The sequence below is a fragment of the Sceloporus undulatus genome, chromosome 5 (genome assembly GCF_019175285.1).
Source record: "Sceloporus undulatus isolate JIND9_A2432 ecotype Alabama chromosome 5, SceUnd_v1.1, whole genome shotgun sequence".
NCBI classification, from domain to species: Eukaryota; Metazoa; Chordata; class Lepidosauria; order Squamata; family Phrynosomatidae; genus Sceloporus; species Sceloporus undulatus.
Genome location: NC_056526.1, coordinates 170,791,959 through 170,810,226, shown reverse-complemented (window position 1 = coordinate 170,810,226; position 18,268 = coordinate 170,791,959). Strand labels below are relative to the sequence as shown.

Genomic DNA, 18,268 nt, shown 5'->3' with positions numbered 1-18,268 from the left:
TAACTCTAGGGCTGCTTCTGCACTGCAGAAAAATACAGTCTGATATCGCCTTAACTGCCGTGGCGTCATCCTGTGGAATGCTGGTACTTGTAGTTTATTGTGGCACAAGAGCTCACAAAATATCTCACAAAACTACAAACCCCACAATTCCATAGTATTGAGCCATGGTAGTTAAAGCATTGGGATCAATGGACTTAGCCCCTTCCTGTGTTTGGGATTACAGCCTACAGCTGCAAAGTTGGTTGTTTAGAGTAGCTATTGTTCTTTTCTGCAGAAATAGTGAGGCAAGAGCAAATACAATCTGCTGGTTCCAAGGAACCTATTCCTACAGTGCCTTACTTCCTCCATAGCACACACAGCCTGTTCCCTCCTGTTTCCAGTCTACACTTTCATTGTTACACTAGTGTAATGTCCCATTAGGATTCTGGCCTACCTGTTCCCTTCCATCATTTCAGTTTTTAAAATTACGTATTATACCTCACTGGACATGTGAAACTATACTGACAGTAGAAGTCAAAGGATGAGACTAGAATTCATTAAAAGTTTATTTTTTCTGCTACACACAGAAAATAATGTAATTGTCTTGTGCTCAGCCTACAGACTTTTTCATGGATATTCCATTGATCCGATGGAACTCAGCTGGCAAAGGTCACTCACTGTCTTGTATTTTCAGCACTTCAGGGTCTTTAAAAGACCAGAACACCACGAATACTGAAACATCAAAAAACAGTATAAATTTAAGGGTAGTGAACCCTTTTCAAAGTCAACAGGCTGAACCCAGTCATAACCAACTTCTTGCTGATCCATTGAAGACAATAGGACTTACACTAGCCTTATACCCCATTGTTTCCAATGGGTTTTTTCATATACAGTGGTCCCTTGGCTTACATGGTGGATCTGTTCCGGACCGCGTAAGCCAAAAACCACGTAAGCTTGAGTCCCATTTGATTGAATGGGGCTCGTGCCCGCAGTGCGGGAGAGTGTGTGTGCTGCGGGTGCGCACGCCATTCACTCTCCCTTCACGTGGCTTTCATATAAGCAGGAAGCCGCTTATGGGGAGCCTGCCTATAGTGCGGGCGCACTGTACATAAATTTCCCAGCATAAAATGTCCACAGTACCAAAAAAGCTGTTGTCAAAAGAAAACAAATATAGTTTTATCTTCAGTTAAATGATCTTTGTTGTTATTAACTGCCTTCTAGTCAACCTTGACTCATGTGACCCTATGAATGAAACATCTCTGTCTCCCTATCCTCAACCACTCTGCTCAGATCCTGCAGGTTCAGACCCATGAATCTAACCATCTGCCCTCCGATTGCAAATGGTAAATGGGAAATAATATATTTAAGTCTGTTAATTTGCCAGATTGAAACACCCAGGAAAAGAATTCGGGAGGTTTCTGAAGCTCGGCCTTGGATTTGCCTGAGCTAAATGATTGTTAACCAAGATGGGGAACATAATATTTCAGACCTTGGCTATACTCGTTGTCTACTAACAAGATTGCTATTTTATTGTTTATGTCTTAAAACCAATATGTATTAAAGACATAAATATTAATCCAAGAGTACTGGAAACTAACGATTCTAATCGTGTGTAGCTGTATGCCTTTAGGGGAACTCTAGGAGAGATGGTGACTAGCACCTGATTTGCCTGAATTAATTGAAGAGACAAGGATTTTATTATGATTTTAAATGACTGCATAAGGGTGCATGGCACCATTTATAACTGTGTTCAGAAACCCACAAATTTTTACTGCAATTTTCTGTAACTATGTGTTGTTATAATTCTGTGACTATTGGTCAATGACCGAATAAAATTTTACTACTACTACTACTAACCATCTGCCACGTGGTCTTCCTCTTTTTCTACTGCCTTCTGTCTTTCTTAGCATTATTGTCTTTTCTAATGTGTCATGCTTTCCCATGATGTGGCCAAAGTACAATAGCCTCAATTTAGTCATCTTGAGTGGGTTACACACCACCAAAAAGTACGTGCTTGGCATGTACTAGGGTTAGGAAGGGGTGTCCTTTCTGGACGCCCCTAACTCTAGTACGTGCTGAGCACGTACAAAATGGCAGCGCCCATTCTACATGGGCGCTGTCATTTTGACATAGCGGGTGCTTAGCGTCCGCACGTCATAGTGTGGAAATGATGCCGCAAGTGCACCATTGGTGCCTTGCGGCATCATAACCGTACCGCAAAAAGAACCTGCTTTTTGCGGGTTCTTGTTGCTGCACCAGGGAAGTGCGCAGTTTGTCCGCTGCGGTTTCCTGGTGCAGCAAACACGGGTGCTGGCAGAGCGCCCTTTTTGGGCGCTCTGTAAAGCACCTTGGATTCCAGGGAGAGTTCAGGTTTGACCTGTTCTAAGAACCATTTGTTTGCCTTACTGGCTTTCTATGGTATCTTCAGCACTCTTCTACAGCACCACATTTCAAATGAGTTAATTTTCTATCTGCTTTCTTCACTGTCCAGCTGTGATGGCTTGGATGATCTGAACATTGGTGTTCAGTGTCATATTTTTGTACTTTAGAATCTTGTTATGTAGATCTACTAGCTTTGAAAAGAAAGTGGAAAGCAAAATCATATTTACATCCCATCCCTCAGTCAAATCAGGGATCTCACTTGCATGGAAAGCCTTCAAGGAAACAGGAATCTTTCTTCTTCAGAAATGTCCCTTTCTATGAGAAGAAGCAGAATAGGCTTATGTGCTTCCCTGTTCCTGTGCTGAGGAAGTCCTTTGAGCTGAGCTTTTCACAGTCAAATCAGTTTTATAGCTGTGGTATAGATACACATCTAGTCCACTGTTGCCTTTTGGATTGCATTTAGTCACTTTTAACTGGGCAAAGAATGGGTGTTAAAAGAGAGGAAACATTTACCTTTTCCCTGCCCGGAGCAGTTCAAACCCTTCGTTGATCTTGTCAAAGGGCATTGTATGAGTAATTAATAGATCCAGAGAAAATTTTTTCTCCATGAAATCTGAAACCAGTCTAGGGAGAGAGTCTTTGCTTTTCCAGCCTACAAAAAAGACAATATGTGGTTAAGATACTGCAAGCAGATTACAGTGCTATGAAAGACTTTTATTAAAAGCCTGCCACTCTCACAAAGTTTTCACTTGAACTAAAGTTGTGCAGTATTACATTGGCTGGCTAAAGCTGATGGGCTTTGTAGTCCAGCAACATCCAGAGAGATGCAATTGCTCAAGCTTAAGTGTCTGCAGGACTGCTGAGATTATTGTATTATGCCAATGCAAGATAAAGTGCTGATGATGTTCCTCACTTATTTTCTGTCATATGTATTATGTTACATATTATAATAATGTGTTGACCACATAAAAAAGGAACAATAGCAGCAGCTTTTAGCATGCAGTTATTGCGTACCTCCAAATACAGTTCCTTTCCAAGTGCGGCCTGTGAAGAGAAGTGATGGGGAGAAAGTAATCTCGGCTGTTGTAGGAGGCACTCCCACAATCACGCTTGTTCCATAGTTCATGTTGCAGGAAGCCAAAGCAGCGCTCTAAAGACAATACACAGTCAAATCAAACCAGGGAGAATATCTGCCGTGCCCACATGATACCCTCTGAAGAATCAGACCTTTAATGAATTTAACTGTACAGGAAATATAGAAACAGCAATTTTAAAAAAGTCACCATCCAAATCCTCATGATGAAAATGGCTTGGATCCTGAAATAATCTAATTTGAAGGTATTCAAGGAAGAAAGTATCTGATCCCTTTATCTTCTTGCAACTTTCCTCCCACAGCCCCATATATTCCTGTAATTTTGGGAGACTGTGGAACAATCTAGGACAGGCTATGCATGGGATGTTGTCAGAGCAATCAAAAACTTTTAGAGTGCCAATGGCTGTGATCCTGGAGTAAGTAAAATTAAGGATATTAATGGGGAGAAAGTGTCCCATCCTCCTCCTATCCTCGGAATCTCTGCCTAAGCCTGGAGAATCCTGTGAGGCAAGGTAGAATGGGCTGTGGTTGCTGTAGGTACAAGAAAAAGACAGGAAACATTCCTTCTTTATGATAAGTAATGATTAGATCTGGGCTGGAATCCTGTATCGGAGTATAGAATGCAGAGAAATAGCCATGTTACTCTGGAATAGCAATATGCAAAGGGATCTTGTAGCACCATTTAGACAATTTGTGGAAAAGAAATTGTAACATAAGCTTCCATTGTTGTTCTGTGTCTTCAAGTCATTTCCAACATGTGGCAAACCTAAGGCGAACCTGTCATGGGGGTTTCTTGGCAAGATTTGTTTAGAGGAGGTTTGAAATTGCCTTCCACCGAGACTGAGAGCATATGACATGCCCAAGGCCATCCAGTGGACTTTACAGCCATGCTGGGAATCAAATTGTGGTCTCCAGAGTTGTTGTCCAACACTCAAATTACTATGCCATGCAGGCTCTACATAAGGTTTCATAGACTTGGTCTACTTCTTCAGATGTAGATCAAGTCTACAAAAGCTTATACTACATCTTCTTTCACACAGTTTGTCTCAAAGGTGTTGCAAGATTGCTTTGTTAGCTGATTGTGCTTAACTAAGATGTTTATCACACTATGCTCTTAAAGAGGTACTATTCCAGTGTGACTCCTCTAGCAGCCTCCTGTTGCATGCTGGGATTGGCAGTTTTAAGGAGGGGTATTTAGAATTCTCAGGCAGAGAAGTTCAGCTCCTTAAAACTGCCAATCCCAGCATGCAACAGGAGGCTGCTAGAGGAGTCACACTGGAATAGTACCTCTTTAAGAGCATAGTGTGATAAACATCTAAGTAACCTCTCCGGACCTGACTTCTTTAGACCTGATGGAAACGTCATTCACCCACACTTTAATTATCAGCAGAATGGTCTTCCCATGCAGCATTCTCCCTTTCATTTCAGGTCTGTGGTATCATGCCAGCTTTGCTCACATACCATGGTTTCTGGGCGTCCAATCACTTCAAATGAATAATCTACACCTTCACCATCAGTCATGTCAAATAGCACTTCATTGATGGGCTTTTTGAAATCTAGAGGATTGACACACTCAGTGGCTCCCAGCTCTTTAGCAAGAGGAAATTTATCCTTGTTGATATCAATACCGATGATTCTGGAAGCTCCAACCACTTTACAGCCCATGATCACTGAGAGGCCGACTCCTCCCAGTCCAAAAACAGCACATGTAGAACCTGGTTCCACCTACATCAGTATAAAAACAATACAATTTTGTACTAATGTTTTTATGTCATTTCTTGAATGCCAAGAATTCTTCTGAATGAGAGGCAAGATATAAATAAACATGCTAACCAACCAAGAAAGAATCATGGCAAGCGGTTAATAATAGCACTAGACAGTACATTAAAAAATGCAAAACACATACACACTATAAACTCTCCACTATGGAACTAAAATTAAACAATCCTGAGAAAATATTGGACAGTACAAGTGATAGCCTTGAATAGCCAATGTGAAAAATGCTGGGATATGTAGTTCAACAGTATCAAGATGGCTGCACTTTTGCTGACCCTCTATTAAACCCATGGGTTGTTTTCTGGCTTACAAATTCTTGTTTATTTAAATCATGGTTTGTTATTACCTACATTCATGATTTGGCCTTGGTTTATGTCCCTAGGTTTGCACCAAGAAATGTAAGCTGACAAAAAGCAGAGGAGAGAAACAACTCACAGAAAGAAAAGGCAAGGCATGGTTTGTAATTTGTGTATGGTTAACACAATCCATTGATTACTCTGATGTGCAAATGCAACCACCAAATACAGCGGCCTGAATCCAATTGTTAGTCCTAACTAGAGGATACCAGTTGAATCTGTTATTGAATTACAAGTCAAAACCTATGCAAATCTCATTGATTAAATAGATCTGCTATGGACAATAGTAGCAATTAGATTTCAGCAGGTGATGCTGGTCTTACTTGAACTTTTGCTTTTAATTTTAGTGAATTTTGGTGAATAGTTAGTTGTTGTGATAACAACATCTGGAGGATCTCACAGTATCCACTCTGTTCTGATGCTTACCTTAGCAGAATTTACAACAGCACCGTACCCAGTAGAAAATCCACAGGAAATCAAACACACTTTTTCGGGAGGAGCTGCAGCATCAATTTTGGCCACTGAATCCTCATGTACTACAGTGTATTCAGAGAAAGTGCTGGTGCTACCACAATTGTGAATCTGCTTTCCTTGGTAGGAGAACCTGGTGGTGCCATCAGCCATCAGTCCAGTACATTTGACAATGCTTTAAAATATGTAAAGGGGAAATCGGTCAATAGGTTACAGTGTTTCACCAAGAACAAATAAGATTATAACATTAGCACTAGTACTAATACCTTCTGTTATGAATACCGTAATAATAGAAACTTACTCATTCTTTTTGCACAGGTTGCCTCTGGGATGGATGCAAGCTTTGCATTCTCCACACTGAGGAAGAAAGTGTGGAATGACTTTATCTCCTAGGAATTACAAAAAGATTATTGCCAGCTTTGTCTGAAGGTTTGAGATAGGCTAATAGAGTCAGCACAACTAAAATGTCAAGATTTCTCCAGTAATGAGAACATCCAGGTGAAACATACCCTCATATTAACCACTTAAAGTTGATCACATACAGTAGTTGTTCCTTTCTTTTGTGATGGAATCAGCCATAGCAGAAATGACCACAGTGAAAACACAGAACAGAGCAATCTAAACATAGATATGCTGATTGAAACAAAACACCAATCCTGACCAACCAGGTGCCCGTGGAAAGCCCACAGGCTGGGCAATAGGGCAATAACACCCTTCTACCTGTCTTCCCCAGCAACTGGTATCCAGTGGCATATTGTGCTGATTCTGGAGGTGATATATAGCCATAATGACTAGCAGTCAGTGTGTTAGACAAATACTTCATTAAATTGCTAAATTTCCCTTTAAAGCTATCTTCTTGTGGTAGTGATTTTAGTAGATCAGTTATATAAACGGTGTGAATAACAACCACAATTCATTTGTCCTCTAGTGGGTGGTAGTGAGATTGATTATGATGATGTGGGGGGGAGGGAGGTGAGGGAGATAATGGTCCTTGTAGGAACACTATAATCTCTTTCCTTCCTTCCTTTTCTTTTCTAACCCTGTTAATGGAATTGCTTCAACCCCTTCGTCATTTGGGTGGGCTTTTGCTGGATCTTCTACACTTCTGTAAGCCATGAGTTAATAGCATGTCCATTAAATATGTCCATATACATGGCATGATGAGATGGTAAAGACGGGATCTCCAACCTCTTTTAATTTCTTCTGACAGCAACCATAGGGAAGCCAAAGAGTAGCACAATGTTGGGGACACTTTTTTAAAAACCCTTTCCTTCCATTCCCATTTAAATAACATAAGTGCTGGGAAAAGAGTTAAATCAATGACATTCTCAATGGTCTGCATCCAGTCTCGCAATGGAGCTGCTTTTATAAAGAAATGAAAACAAGTCAGATCTCCAATTGTGAATTTTCAGTGTATTATCTTATAGGATCCTGAGTGGATCAATAAAGAAAGAAATATTAGCAGTGGGTGAGGGATGATAGTCACATAACCAGTTCACCAAAACATGATAAGAATAACCCTTAGTTAAATTTTCTTGATCAAAATTAATGGAATCTGGCACCTTTTGTGTATTTAGGCAGAAACTTAAATCCAGAATTTAAAAAAAATATTAAAATGGGGAAAATGTGACAAAAACATGTACTGCCTTGGAATTCTTACATGTCCATGTTTGCCTTGCAAGTAGATACATTTCAAGCAATATTGATTGGTGTATGCACGCATGTCATGGTAAAGTAGACTTCTTAATAATGGTTGAGAATTCTGGCCTTGGGAAAGAGGATGACATTTTTGGTATATTTTCGCACTTTTGTAAGTTATGGGTTCCATAGGCCACATTTTCCTCACTGCTAGGAAAAGCAAGTCCATGCCTTAGTGGCTTTGACTTTGCTCTGCCAGCAATTGTTCGCCTACCTTTGTTCAGTAGGGATTTTACGGAGGAACAACTTCACAAACTCTTGCAGCCTGTCATAAAGCAAGCTATGAAGTGGTGAGTGCTGAATATAGAAATCTAGTTTATTGATGACTTCATAATTTATGGGTTTGCATTAAGTGACTCTGTTGACTCTTGATACTACTGTTGACTCTTAATCAATTAAACAAACCACAGACATTATCCAAAACTTTCCGACAACCAATCCCAAATTCTATAATTTATGAAAAACAGCATAGAGACAGGCATATAGTCCACTCTACCCCCACACCACTCTATGAAATTATAGTACAATGATTCCACTTTAGCTGTCATGGTAACATCCTGTGTAATCTTGCAATTTGGAGTCTGCTGAGGCATGTGAGTTCTCTGGCTAAGAATTCTAAATATCCTTCCCCACACAACAAATCCAGGATTCCATAGGATGGAACCATGGTTGGTAAAGTAGAATCATAGTGCTATAATTGTGTTACATGGTTAAGTCATCCCCCTTCTATTGGTTGATCAGCTTCATTTTGTCATGACAGACCAATTTAGTATCTCTGAGTGTACTTTGTGTTCTTGGACATACCTGGTTTTACACTAGTAACTCCTTCTCCGACACTTTCCACAACACCAACTGCTTCATGACCGAGAATAATGGGGAAGTTCACTTTCACTGAGCCAGTCAGTACATGGTCGTCTGAGCGACAGATTCCATTAGCCAAAATCTGGAACAAAGATAAAAGATGTCTCACTATTGGTAACTGATTAAATCTAGGCAACTTATGCTACTGATTTACAGGTTCAGCCTCCCTTATCCAGAAATCCAAAATCTGAAATATTCAAAAATTTAAAATTCAGAATTGTGGGATAGTGACACCTTTGCTTTCATACACAAAATTATTTAAAATTTTGTTTCATACACAAAATTATTTTAAAATATTGTGTATAAAATTACCTTAAGGCTATGCTTTAATGTAATTATTTTAATTGTATTTTATTGATATGTTCTTGTATGTATTTTATGGGTTGTAATCCCACCTCAATCCATTCGGGAGAGGCGTGAAAATATAAATTTATTTTTATTATTATTATTATTATTATTATTATTATTATTATTATTATGTGTATAAGGTGTATACGAAACATAAAAGAATTTCATGTTTAGACTTGGGTCCTATCTCCATGATATCGCATTATGAATATGCAAATATTCCAAATTCCAAACAAATTCAAAATCCAAAACACTGAAGCATTTCAGATAAGGGAGACTCAACCGGTATTTGCTTTTTGCTTTGTTTGTAGAAACAAAGAAATCTATACATGCTTGTAGAGCATCTCTCTCTCTCTCTCTCTGCTTCTTTCAACATGATGTGCAAATAAAAGGATTAAAGCATCAAAATATCAACGCACAGAAAACAAGGCTATAGCCCTCCCCAGCTACCAGTACAGACAGGGACAACACAAACTACAAAATTGACAATGACTTTCCTTGATACAAATGAGCACTTGGAAGAAGGCATCAGTTGGTCTCAGAAGGCTTCCTAATGCAGTAGTGCAGGTTACATTTGGTGCTGGGGGATGAATTCATGCAAGGCATAGAGATTAATGCTAGAACCCTGATGTTGCTCAGAGATGGACCAGAAAAAAGTTGAGCTTTTTCAGTTAGACTATACTCAAACTTAGATGTCCTGACAATCTTCCAGGGAAGCCAAACTGTGAAATATTAATGTTTGCTCAAATAAATGTATAAACCACCTACAAACATGCATAGATTTCTTTCACTTTAATTGTCTGATCCACCAACATGTGGCATGCTTTGTTGTGTGGCAGAGCACCTGCAGTGCTCACCATCATTAGCATTGAGTTGCTCTTGCTAAAGCTACTGCCAGTGGTCACTAGGGACTGAGAGATAATTTGCTAACAAAGCAGCATTGGCCCCATGCTTGAATATAATAGGAATACAAATGTTGCCTTTTAAACGCAGAATTATGGCCCAGTAACTTGAATTAGGATTTTTTAAAAAGTCCACTAGACAAAAAGAATTTTTTCAGATTTCCACTTTCATGCAGTATATTGTAATGTACTGTTATGCTTAGAAAAGTAACTTTTCAAAGTTGTGTTGTATCCAAAATTCCCTCTGTGCTCTGATGCACCCTCCTACAACCCACATACAATACATACACATTTGACATGTGCAGTCCACCTTGGCTAACAACTGAATTTTATCTCAATACTTGTTACAGAAGAGCATCTTGCACCACATAGGCAGGAGTTTAGCTTGGAAGACATGAACGTATCTTGGAACAGCAAGAAAAAACTGTCCCAGTCTTCAGCCTCTACTCTACCATTGGGGGCAGATACTCTACCCAATGGTCATGTTTTGGTGAGGGACTCATCAGCACTAGTCCAGTTGTAGGTTTCTTTCTTTTACCTTAATACGAACTTCGTGTGCTTTTGGTGGAGCCACTTCAATTTCCACAATGCTAAATGGTTTCTTTGGTTCCCAGATTACAGCCGCCTTGCATTTGATGACCTGTGAAATATAAGGATAAGAGATGAGATACTATTTCTACATTTGGGTGGGAATTCATACCAAGTGCTGTTGGATTTCAACTCCAAGTGTTGACATTGAAATCTATTATTATTTACTCTTGTGAAGACTCTTTAAGACTGCAGCCTCAAATATGTTTTTGCTGATAATTGTACATGTTTATTATTTGCAAGCGACTGTATTTTTCCATGGCTCCTATCTGACAGGGTGAAGTCTTTTCTCCAGTCTCCTTCATTTTACTCTCACTACTTTCTTTGACTGTAGAACATATTCATAACCTAATTTCAATTCCTTCAGTGCCAGAAGGAGGATTTTTTCTGATTTTGTTTTGTTTTATTTGGAATAGAATGGCCAGGAGCCAAAGAAGCATTCAAGAAATTATACACACTTAGGAATACCAGGCCATGTGCTTCTGCTTTCTGAACAGTATCATTGGTTTCACCTCCAGTCTGTGCAATGTAGAAACAACCATGGAATACTTGTCATAGTGGGAAGGTTACAGTGTACTGAGATGATTCAAGATAAACAACAACTACTACAGAAGCAACATCTTATTTCAGTCTCATGTTATTGTTTGTTCCTGACCAAAGTGCAATGCATCTGTTTTTGCACATACATACAGACACACAGATGGAGACACAGACACACAACTACACTTATGGAATGGAGAAAAAATGATATTAAAAGAAATAATCTACTTACTTTCCCTGCAGTACTCATGTTTCTAGGCTATGTATCAGCCTCTTTGTCCAATTTCAGTACTTCCAATCTGGCCTTTGAGATGGCCAGTTTTAACTTAAAAGCAGTGGTTGTAAAAGCAGGAAGCATCTTGCAATTAAATAAGATAATTTCAAGTCCCACCCCAAGAATCTTAGTCCCTCCTCTATTGTCACTTTTTAAAAAAGTGTCCTTACCTAGAATGATGAGCATTAAGTATCATGTATTTTAGATAATACTGGGGAAAGTCCATAGATTCTGTGACATTGATAGACTGTGTGCTTAGCCTAGTACCCAAAGTTCAAAAGCCAAGGAAAGGAAATGACAACAGTCATGGCAGGTACACATGTCTTGTTGATGTCAAGATATCGCTACTATCTTGTCCTATCAATGTGCTATTTATGAGACTGCCCTTAAGAAGAGCAACCTTGGAAATGTGATCGTGTGTGACCCCATATGACCATATTACAATTGAAACTGTGAAGATAATTTTCAGATACCCTGTATATTGTTATTATTGTTTAAAGATATTTCTTCCTACATTTAAACCAAAAATGGCTTGAGACTGGAATACTCAAAGAACCGACTTCACATTCATTTACTAATCTTCACAGTAGTAAAGCCTAGTTCAAATTCCTCAGTGCTGTGAAATGAGCAGAGTCTTTTCCTTAGTAACATGTTCATTTTTGTTGTTATTGTGGTAGTTTTACCTCTCATTCTTCCCATCTTAGCCCATTCTGGCATTCTCTGTGAATACGTATTTTGGGTGTTAATGCAGTTGTGATTTTTTTGACAGGATCATTATCATCACCTCCACTACCACTTTTATTTATATCTCACCTTTTCCTCCAAAACCAGGAGTGAAGGGAGCTCACACATTAAATCAAACACAATACAGCTAAAAACTTACAAAAGGCTAACATTTCATTTGTTGGTGTGTGACAGTAAGGGCTGTTCGACAGTGGAACATACTCTCTCAGTGGAGAGTGGTGGAGTCTCCTTCCTTAGAGGGCTTTAAACAGAGGCTGGATGGCCATCTGCCAGGGGTGCTTTGATTGAGAGTTCCTGCATGGCAGGGGTTGGACTGGATGGCCCTTGGGGTCTCTTCCAACTGTATTATTCTATGATTCTATTCTGCTGGTTTTTGTTTGTTTATTTGGGGCTACTGGTACAGTGGAAATGTCTATATTGACACTTCTATTGTCTTTACGCTGTTATCACACTTAGAAAATTATAATAAAATAAGGCTAGTAGCCAATATGCATTGACAGATGAAATGCCCATTTTTACAGTAAGCCCTCCTTATTCATGGATTTTTTTTATTCACTGATTCAAGCATCCACGACTTGAAAATATTCCAAAAAGTATAAATTTCAAATAGCATTTTCCATTTTATATAAGGATTTCTCTGTATGATTGGAGTCTATGTTGGAGAATTTTGAGCACGATTTTACTTACATGGGAGATCAGTGTTATAGTCCTATAGTTGCTGCAGTCTTTTGTGTCTCCTTTCTTGTGGATGGGGATATAAATTGATCTTTTCCAGTCCATTGGCCACTGTTTTGTTTTTCATATCTGTTGACATATGTTGGCTAACCATTTTCATTGCAACCAATTACATTGGACTAATCAAACCATACACAATTTCAAATTCATTCATTCCCAGTTTATAAACAGTCTTGTTCTTTTCATTCCTATCCTGTCCTTTAATATTCTAGTTGCTGTTCTATTCCCACAGGGAAACTACCTTAAACATTCTTGACAGAAGATAGTCTCCTTTCTGTTGTTATCTCACCACCTGCCTATGAGATCACCAGCGAACTATGATGTAAAACTGCTACATAATCCACCACTCCAACTTCTAAACATATAATGACAGGCAAAATGCCTAAGCAACTCCTGACACTGTTGTTACTTTCTCCCCTCTAGGGTCCCCTCCTGAAGTAAATATGTATTCCTTCCATCATTGGTCACATCCATAACTGAAATCCAATGAGGCAAAATCTGCGCTACGCCTGATACCTAGAGGAGCCTATTGCAGTGATATACAGCCTGAACCATGCATCCTTGAGTAGACAATTGCCTTGACACTTAGGATGTCCTGGCTCTTTGGGTGAGTATCTTGTATGACTATTAACACTGGCTTAGCTTTTTAAATTATATTTTAGCCCCTCCTGTATCTGTCAGAGTTGCCCAACTCAACAATGTTGGGCATGTACATGTTTAACTCATTGCTGAAAGCCCTGCAGCCAATGCAATTAACACCGTCTCTTTGATCATACATAATTCCTGCTGCAGCAGCTCCTCCAAAAAGTAATCCTGGTGAAACTGATATGACCAATTAACAAATTGCAAAAACCCTAAAACCTTCAGCACAAGTGGAATTCCCCACAAAGCTGTTCCCTAGCCTGTGCCAATTGGGTCTAGAGCACTAGCTGACTATAACAAGGACTGTAATAACTACAGAAGAGGATTTCCATATATCCACCACACCTTTGCTAAAGGCTAATGCCTTTGCCAGAGTAAAGCACTCAAACGCATGCAAATACATGCATTGAAAAGATAGTGATATTTACTTGTAAGTAATTTTACCCTCTGCAGTCCTCCATATTTTTTTAAAAGAATAGTACTAAGCAAGTTATGGCATTATGAAATTTAGGAAAATGGTGATGCTCTTTGAAGGATGCCCCAGGGTATTATGTGATGGCGATAAGAGTCTTTTAAAAAACACACAAACACCTTTGAGACTAAGTGAGCAAAAGAAGTAGCATTAGCTTTCATAAACTTGGAGTCTGTCCCCACTGCAGAAATAACCCAGTTTGACACCACTTTAACTGACATGGTTCAGTGTTATGGAATTCTGGGAACTGAAGTTTTGTGAACCTTCTCTGTTAGAGAGCTGTGGTGCAACAATAAATTACAAATCTGAGAATTCCATAGCATTGAGTCATGGAAATTAAAGTGGCATCAAACCGGATTATTTCTGCAGTGCATAGAATAATAGAATCATAGAATCATAGAGTTGGAAGAGACCGCAAGGGCCATCCAGTCCAACCCCCTGCCATGCAGGAAATCCAGATCAAAGCATCGTCGACAGATGGCCATCCAGCCTCTGTTTGAAGACCTCCAAGGAGGGAGACTCCACTACACTCCGAGGAAGTGTGTTCCACTGTCGAACAGCCCTTACTGTCAGGAAATTCCTCCTAATGTTGAGGTGGAATCTCTTTTCCTGTAGCTTGCATCCATTGCTCCGGGTCCTAGTCTCTGGAGCAGCAGAAAACAAGTTTGCTCCCTCCTCAATATGACATCCCTTCAAGTATTTAAATAGGGCTATCATATCACCTCTTAACCTTCTCTTCTCCAGGCTAAACATCCCCAGCTCCCTGAGTCGTTCCTCATAGGGCAAGGTTTCCAGACCCTTCACCATTTTTGTTGTCCTCCTTTGGACACGCTCCAGTTTCTCAATGTCCTTTTTGAATTGTGGCGCCCAGAACTGGACACAATATTCCAGGTGGGGCCTGACCAGAGCAGAATATAGTGGCACTATTACTTCCCTGGATCTAGATACGATACTTCTATTGATGCAGCCTAAAATCGCATTGGCCTTGTTAGCTGCCGCATCACACTGTTGACTCATGTTCAACTTGTGGTCTACTTGGACTCCTAGATCCCTTTCACATGTTGTCTCCTTAAGCCAGGTGTCTCCCATCCTATATCTGTGCATTTCATTTTTTCGCCCTAAGTGCAGTACCTTACATTTCTCCCTGTTGAGGTTCATTCTGTTAGCTCTGGCCCAGCTTTCTAGTCTATTCAGGTCATTTTGAATTTTGATCCTGTCCTCTGGAGTATTAGCTATTCCTCCTACTTTAGTGTCATCTGCAAATTTGATAAGTATTCCCCCAATTTTTTCCTCCAAGTCATTGATAAAGATGTTGAACAGTACTGGGCCCAGGACAAAGCCCTGTGGGACTCCACTGGTTATTTCTCTCCAGGATGAAAAGGTGCCATTGTTGAGCACCCTTTGGATTCGGCCGGTCAGCCAATTACAAATCCATGTAACAGTTGCCTTGTCCAGCCCACATTTTACAAGCTTGTTTGTGAGAATGTCATGGGGAACCCTGTCAAAGGCCTTACTGAAATCAAGATATACTATATCCACAGCATTCCCTTCATCTACCAAGCTGGTAATTTTATCAAAGAAAGAGATTAGATTTGTCTGGCATGACTTGTTTCTCTGAAACCCATGTTGACTTTTTGTGATTATGGCATTGCCTTCTAGATGTTCACAGACTCTCTGTTTAATGATCTGCTCCAGAATCTTTCCTAGTACTGATGTCAGACTAACTGGACGATAATTGTTGGGATCCACTTTTTCCCCCTTTTTGAAGATGGGGACAACGTTTGCCCTCCGCCAGTCTGCTGGGATCTCTCCTGTTTTCCAGGAGTTTTCAAAGATTATTGCCAATGGCTCCGATATTACATTTGCCAGTTCTTTTAATACCCTTGGATGGAGTTCATCTGGTCCCGGAGACTTAAATTCATTTAGATTAATAAGGTGTTCCTCTACTATCTCTTTACTTATTCTGTACTGAAATGCCCCTATTCTGTCCTCTGTTCCATTATCCTCAGGTTGAGCACCCTTTGCCTTTTCTGAGAAGACTGAGGCAAAGAAGGTGTTGAGTAATTCTGCCTTTTCTCTGTCTTCTGTTAGCATTTTGCCATCTTCTCCACGCAGTGGCCCTACCGTTTCCTTCTTCTTCCTTTTGCTGCGGACATATCCAAAAAAGCTCTTTTTGTTGTTCTTAACCTCTCTAGCAAGCCTGAGTTCATTCTGTGCTTTGGCTTTTCTGACCTTATCTCTACACTTGCTAGCTATTTGTTTGAATTCCTCTTTGGTGATTTCCCCATTTTTCCATTTCTTATACATGTTCTGTTTAAAATTTAGCTGAGCTGAAAGTTCCTTTGTCATCCATCCTGGGTTCTTGCGACATCTCCCATTTTTCTTTCTCACTGGAACTGTTTTAATTTGTGCCTTCAGTATCTCCCTTTTGAGAAACTCCCATCCATCTTGAACTCCCTTCTCTTTTAGTATTCCTGACCATGGGATCGCACCCAGTATTTCTCTAAGTTTACTGAAATCCGCTCTCCTGAAGTCTAGAATGCGTGTCTGACTATGCCTGGCTTCTCCTTTCCATTGTATAACAAACTCCAGGAGAACATGGTCACTTCCACCTAAGGATCCCACCACTTGCACTTCATTAACCAAGTCATCCTTGTTGGTTAGGATCAGATCTAAAATAGCTGATCCCCTTGTTGCCTCTTCCACCTTTTGGACCATGAAATTGTCTCCAAGGCAAGTGAGGAATTTACTAGACCTTGAGGATCTGGCTGAGTTTGACTTCCAACAAATATCAGGGTAGTTGAAGTCACCCATCACTACTACATCTCTCCTTTCTGACTGTGTGGTCATCTGTTCTAGAAAGGCATCATCCAATTCCTCCGTCTGACTTGGGGGTCTGTAGTAGACTCCCACCATAACATCCTTGTTGTTTCCCTGCCCTTTAATTTTTATCCAGATGCTCTCCACCTGGCTTCCATGATTGATGTCCTGGATGCAGTTGCAGCCTAGGTTTATTAAGGGGCTCTTCAGACGTGGGAGTGGGGTCAGGGTGTCATGTCCATATGACACACCCTCTAACTCTGACCCCCAGGGTGCCATGATGCCGTGCTCTGCTCCACACGGCACACGGCATCCAGATGACACAGGACCAAAGGAGAACTGTATAGCAGCAGCTCCATGGCTATCACACCCTTTCCAAGGTGCGAAAAGAAGCCGCTTTTTGTGGCTCCTTTTTGTGCTCTGGAAAGGCCAGATGGGGGCTGCAGTGTGCATTTGCCATGGCCCCGATCCGGCTAGGAAAGGGGCATCATTGTGCCATCCCTTAGGGGCTGTGTGTAGCTGTGTATAGCCCCTAAGTCTACAAAAGCTAGTAGTACAACATATTTTGCTCAGTACTTCTTGAAGGTGCTACAAGATACTTTTGCTCCCTCGTGTCTAGATTTAGTTACATCACGACCTCTCTTGCTACCTGATGTGAAGCTGCAGTGTGGCTGCATACTAAGCAGCCATCTGTGCAAGCCATCTTTCCTTACCTAAGTGCAGGAATGGGTAAAATGTGGCCCCAAGCTGCATGCTACTTTTTATTTTGTTTTGTTTTATTTATTTCTCCCTTTCTCCCATTAGGGGACCCAAGGTAGTTTACAAGAAAGTTAAAACAGTGGTGTCACTGGAGGAGTGAGAACTACACCGGTGTGTCACCCAGTTAGCACCTCTACCCACTGTAGGAGGGCGTTGGTTGCAGCGGTGCTGTTGGCACCCATACCTTCTTCACTGCTGTGGCTCTGTTGGCTGAGGGAGCCAAGACAGTAGAGAAGGAGGGACTAGTGCATGCCCCTCCTGCCTTCACTGCTGCAGCTCTCTCAAATGAAAGAGCCAAGGCACGAGAGAAGGAGGAGTGAGGGAGTGCATGTCCCTCCTACCTTCTCTACTACCCTGGCTCTCTTGGATGAGGGAACCAAGGCACTGGAGAGGGAGGGACTGTGCACTCCATTTCTGTCATCTCTTTGGACAGAAATGCCTCACTTGCCCCCTAGGTGGTGGGTGGGCAGCCATTTGAATAACTGATGTAATGGGAGGGGAGGGAGGGGGTAGGCCACCACTGTCACCACCATCCAGCAGCCCTTTCCAGGTCTGTCTGGGCAGTGGCCGCGTGGTTGGCTGGGGATGGGGGGGGGGGGGCAGGGGGAAAAACAGTGGAAGGGGAGGAAGGGGACAGGAAAAGCCACACACACCCAGCAGCCCTTTCCAGGCACATGAACTGGGTTACACCAACACCATGGCATTCCTGCACCTGATGTCACCCAATGCGGGTGGCAGAGCTTCTGGGGCCAGCACTCACGATCTCCCTTGATTTTTCCCTGTACACTTCCTCATGAGGAAAAGAACAGAATGGCACGGGGGCCAGGG

General features: G+C 41.0%; 1 protein-coding gene across 1 annotated transcript; it reads right to left on the bottom strand.

Moving 5' to 3' along the window:
• Positions 1-580: 580 nt before the first annotated feature.
• LOC121932242 (alcohol dehydrogenase 1B-like) lies at positions 581-11,320 on the bottom strand. The gene is made up of 9 exons (XM_042470753.1): positions 11,227-11,320; positions 10,405-10,506; positions 8,560-8,698; positions 6,359-6,446; positions 6,013-6,232; positions 4,916-5,179; positions 3,376-3,511; positions 2,875-3,013; positions 581-711 (listed from the first exon to the last, which is right to left on the bottom strand). The coding sequence occupies exons 1-9, from the start codon at positions 11,242-11,244 to the stop codon at positions 687-689; spliced, it is 1,131 nt and encodes a 376-aa protein (XP_042326687.1). The 5' UTR covers positions 11,245-11,320; the 3' UTR covers positions 581-686.
• Positions 11,321-18,268: the final 6,948 nt, after the last annotated feature.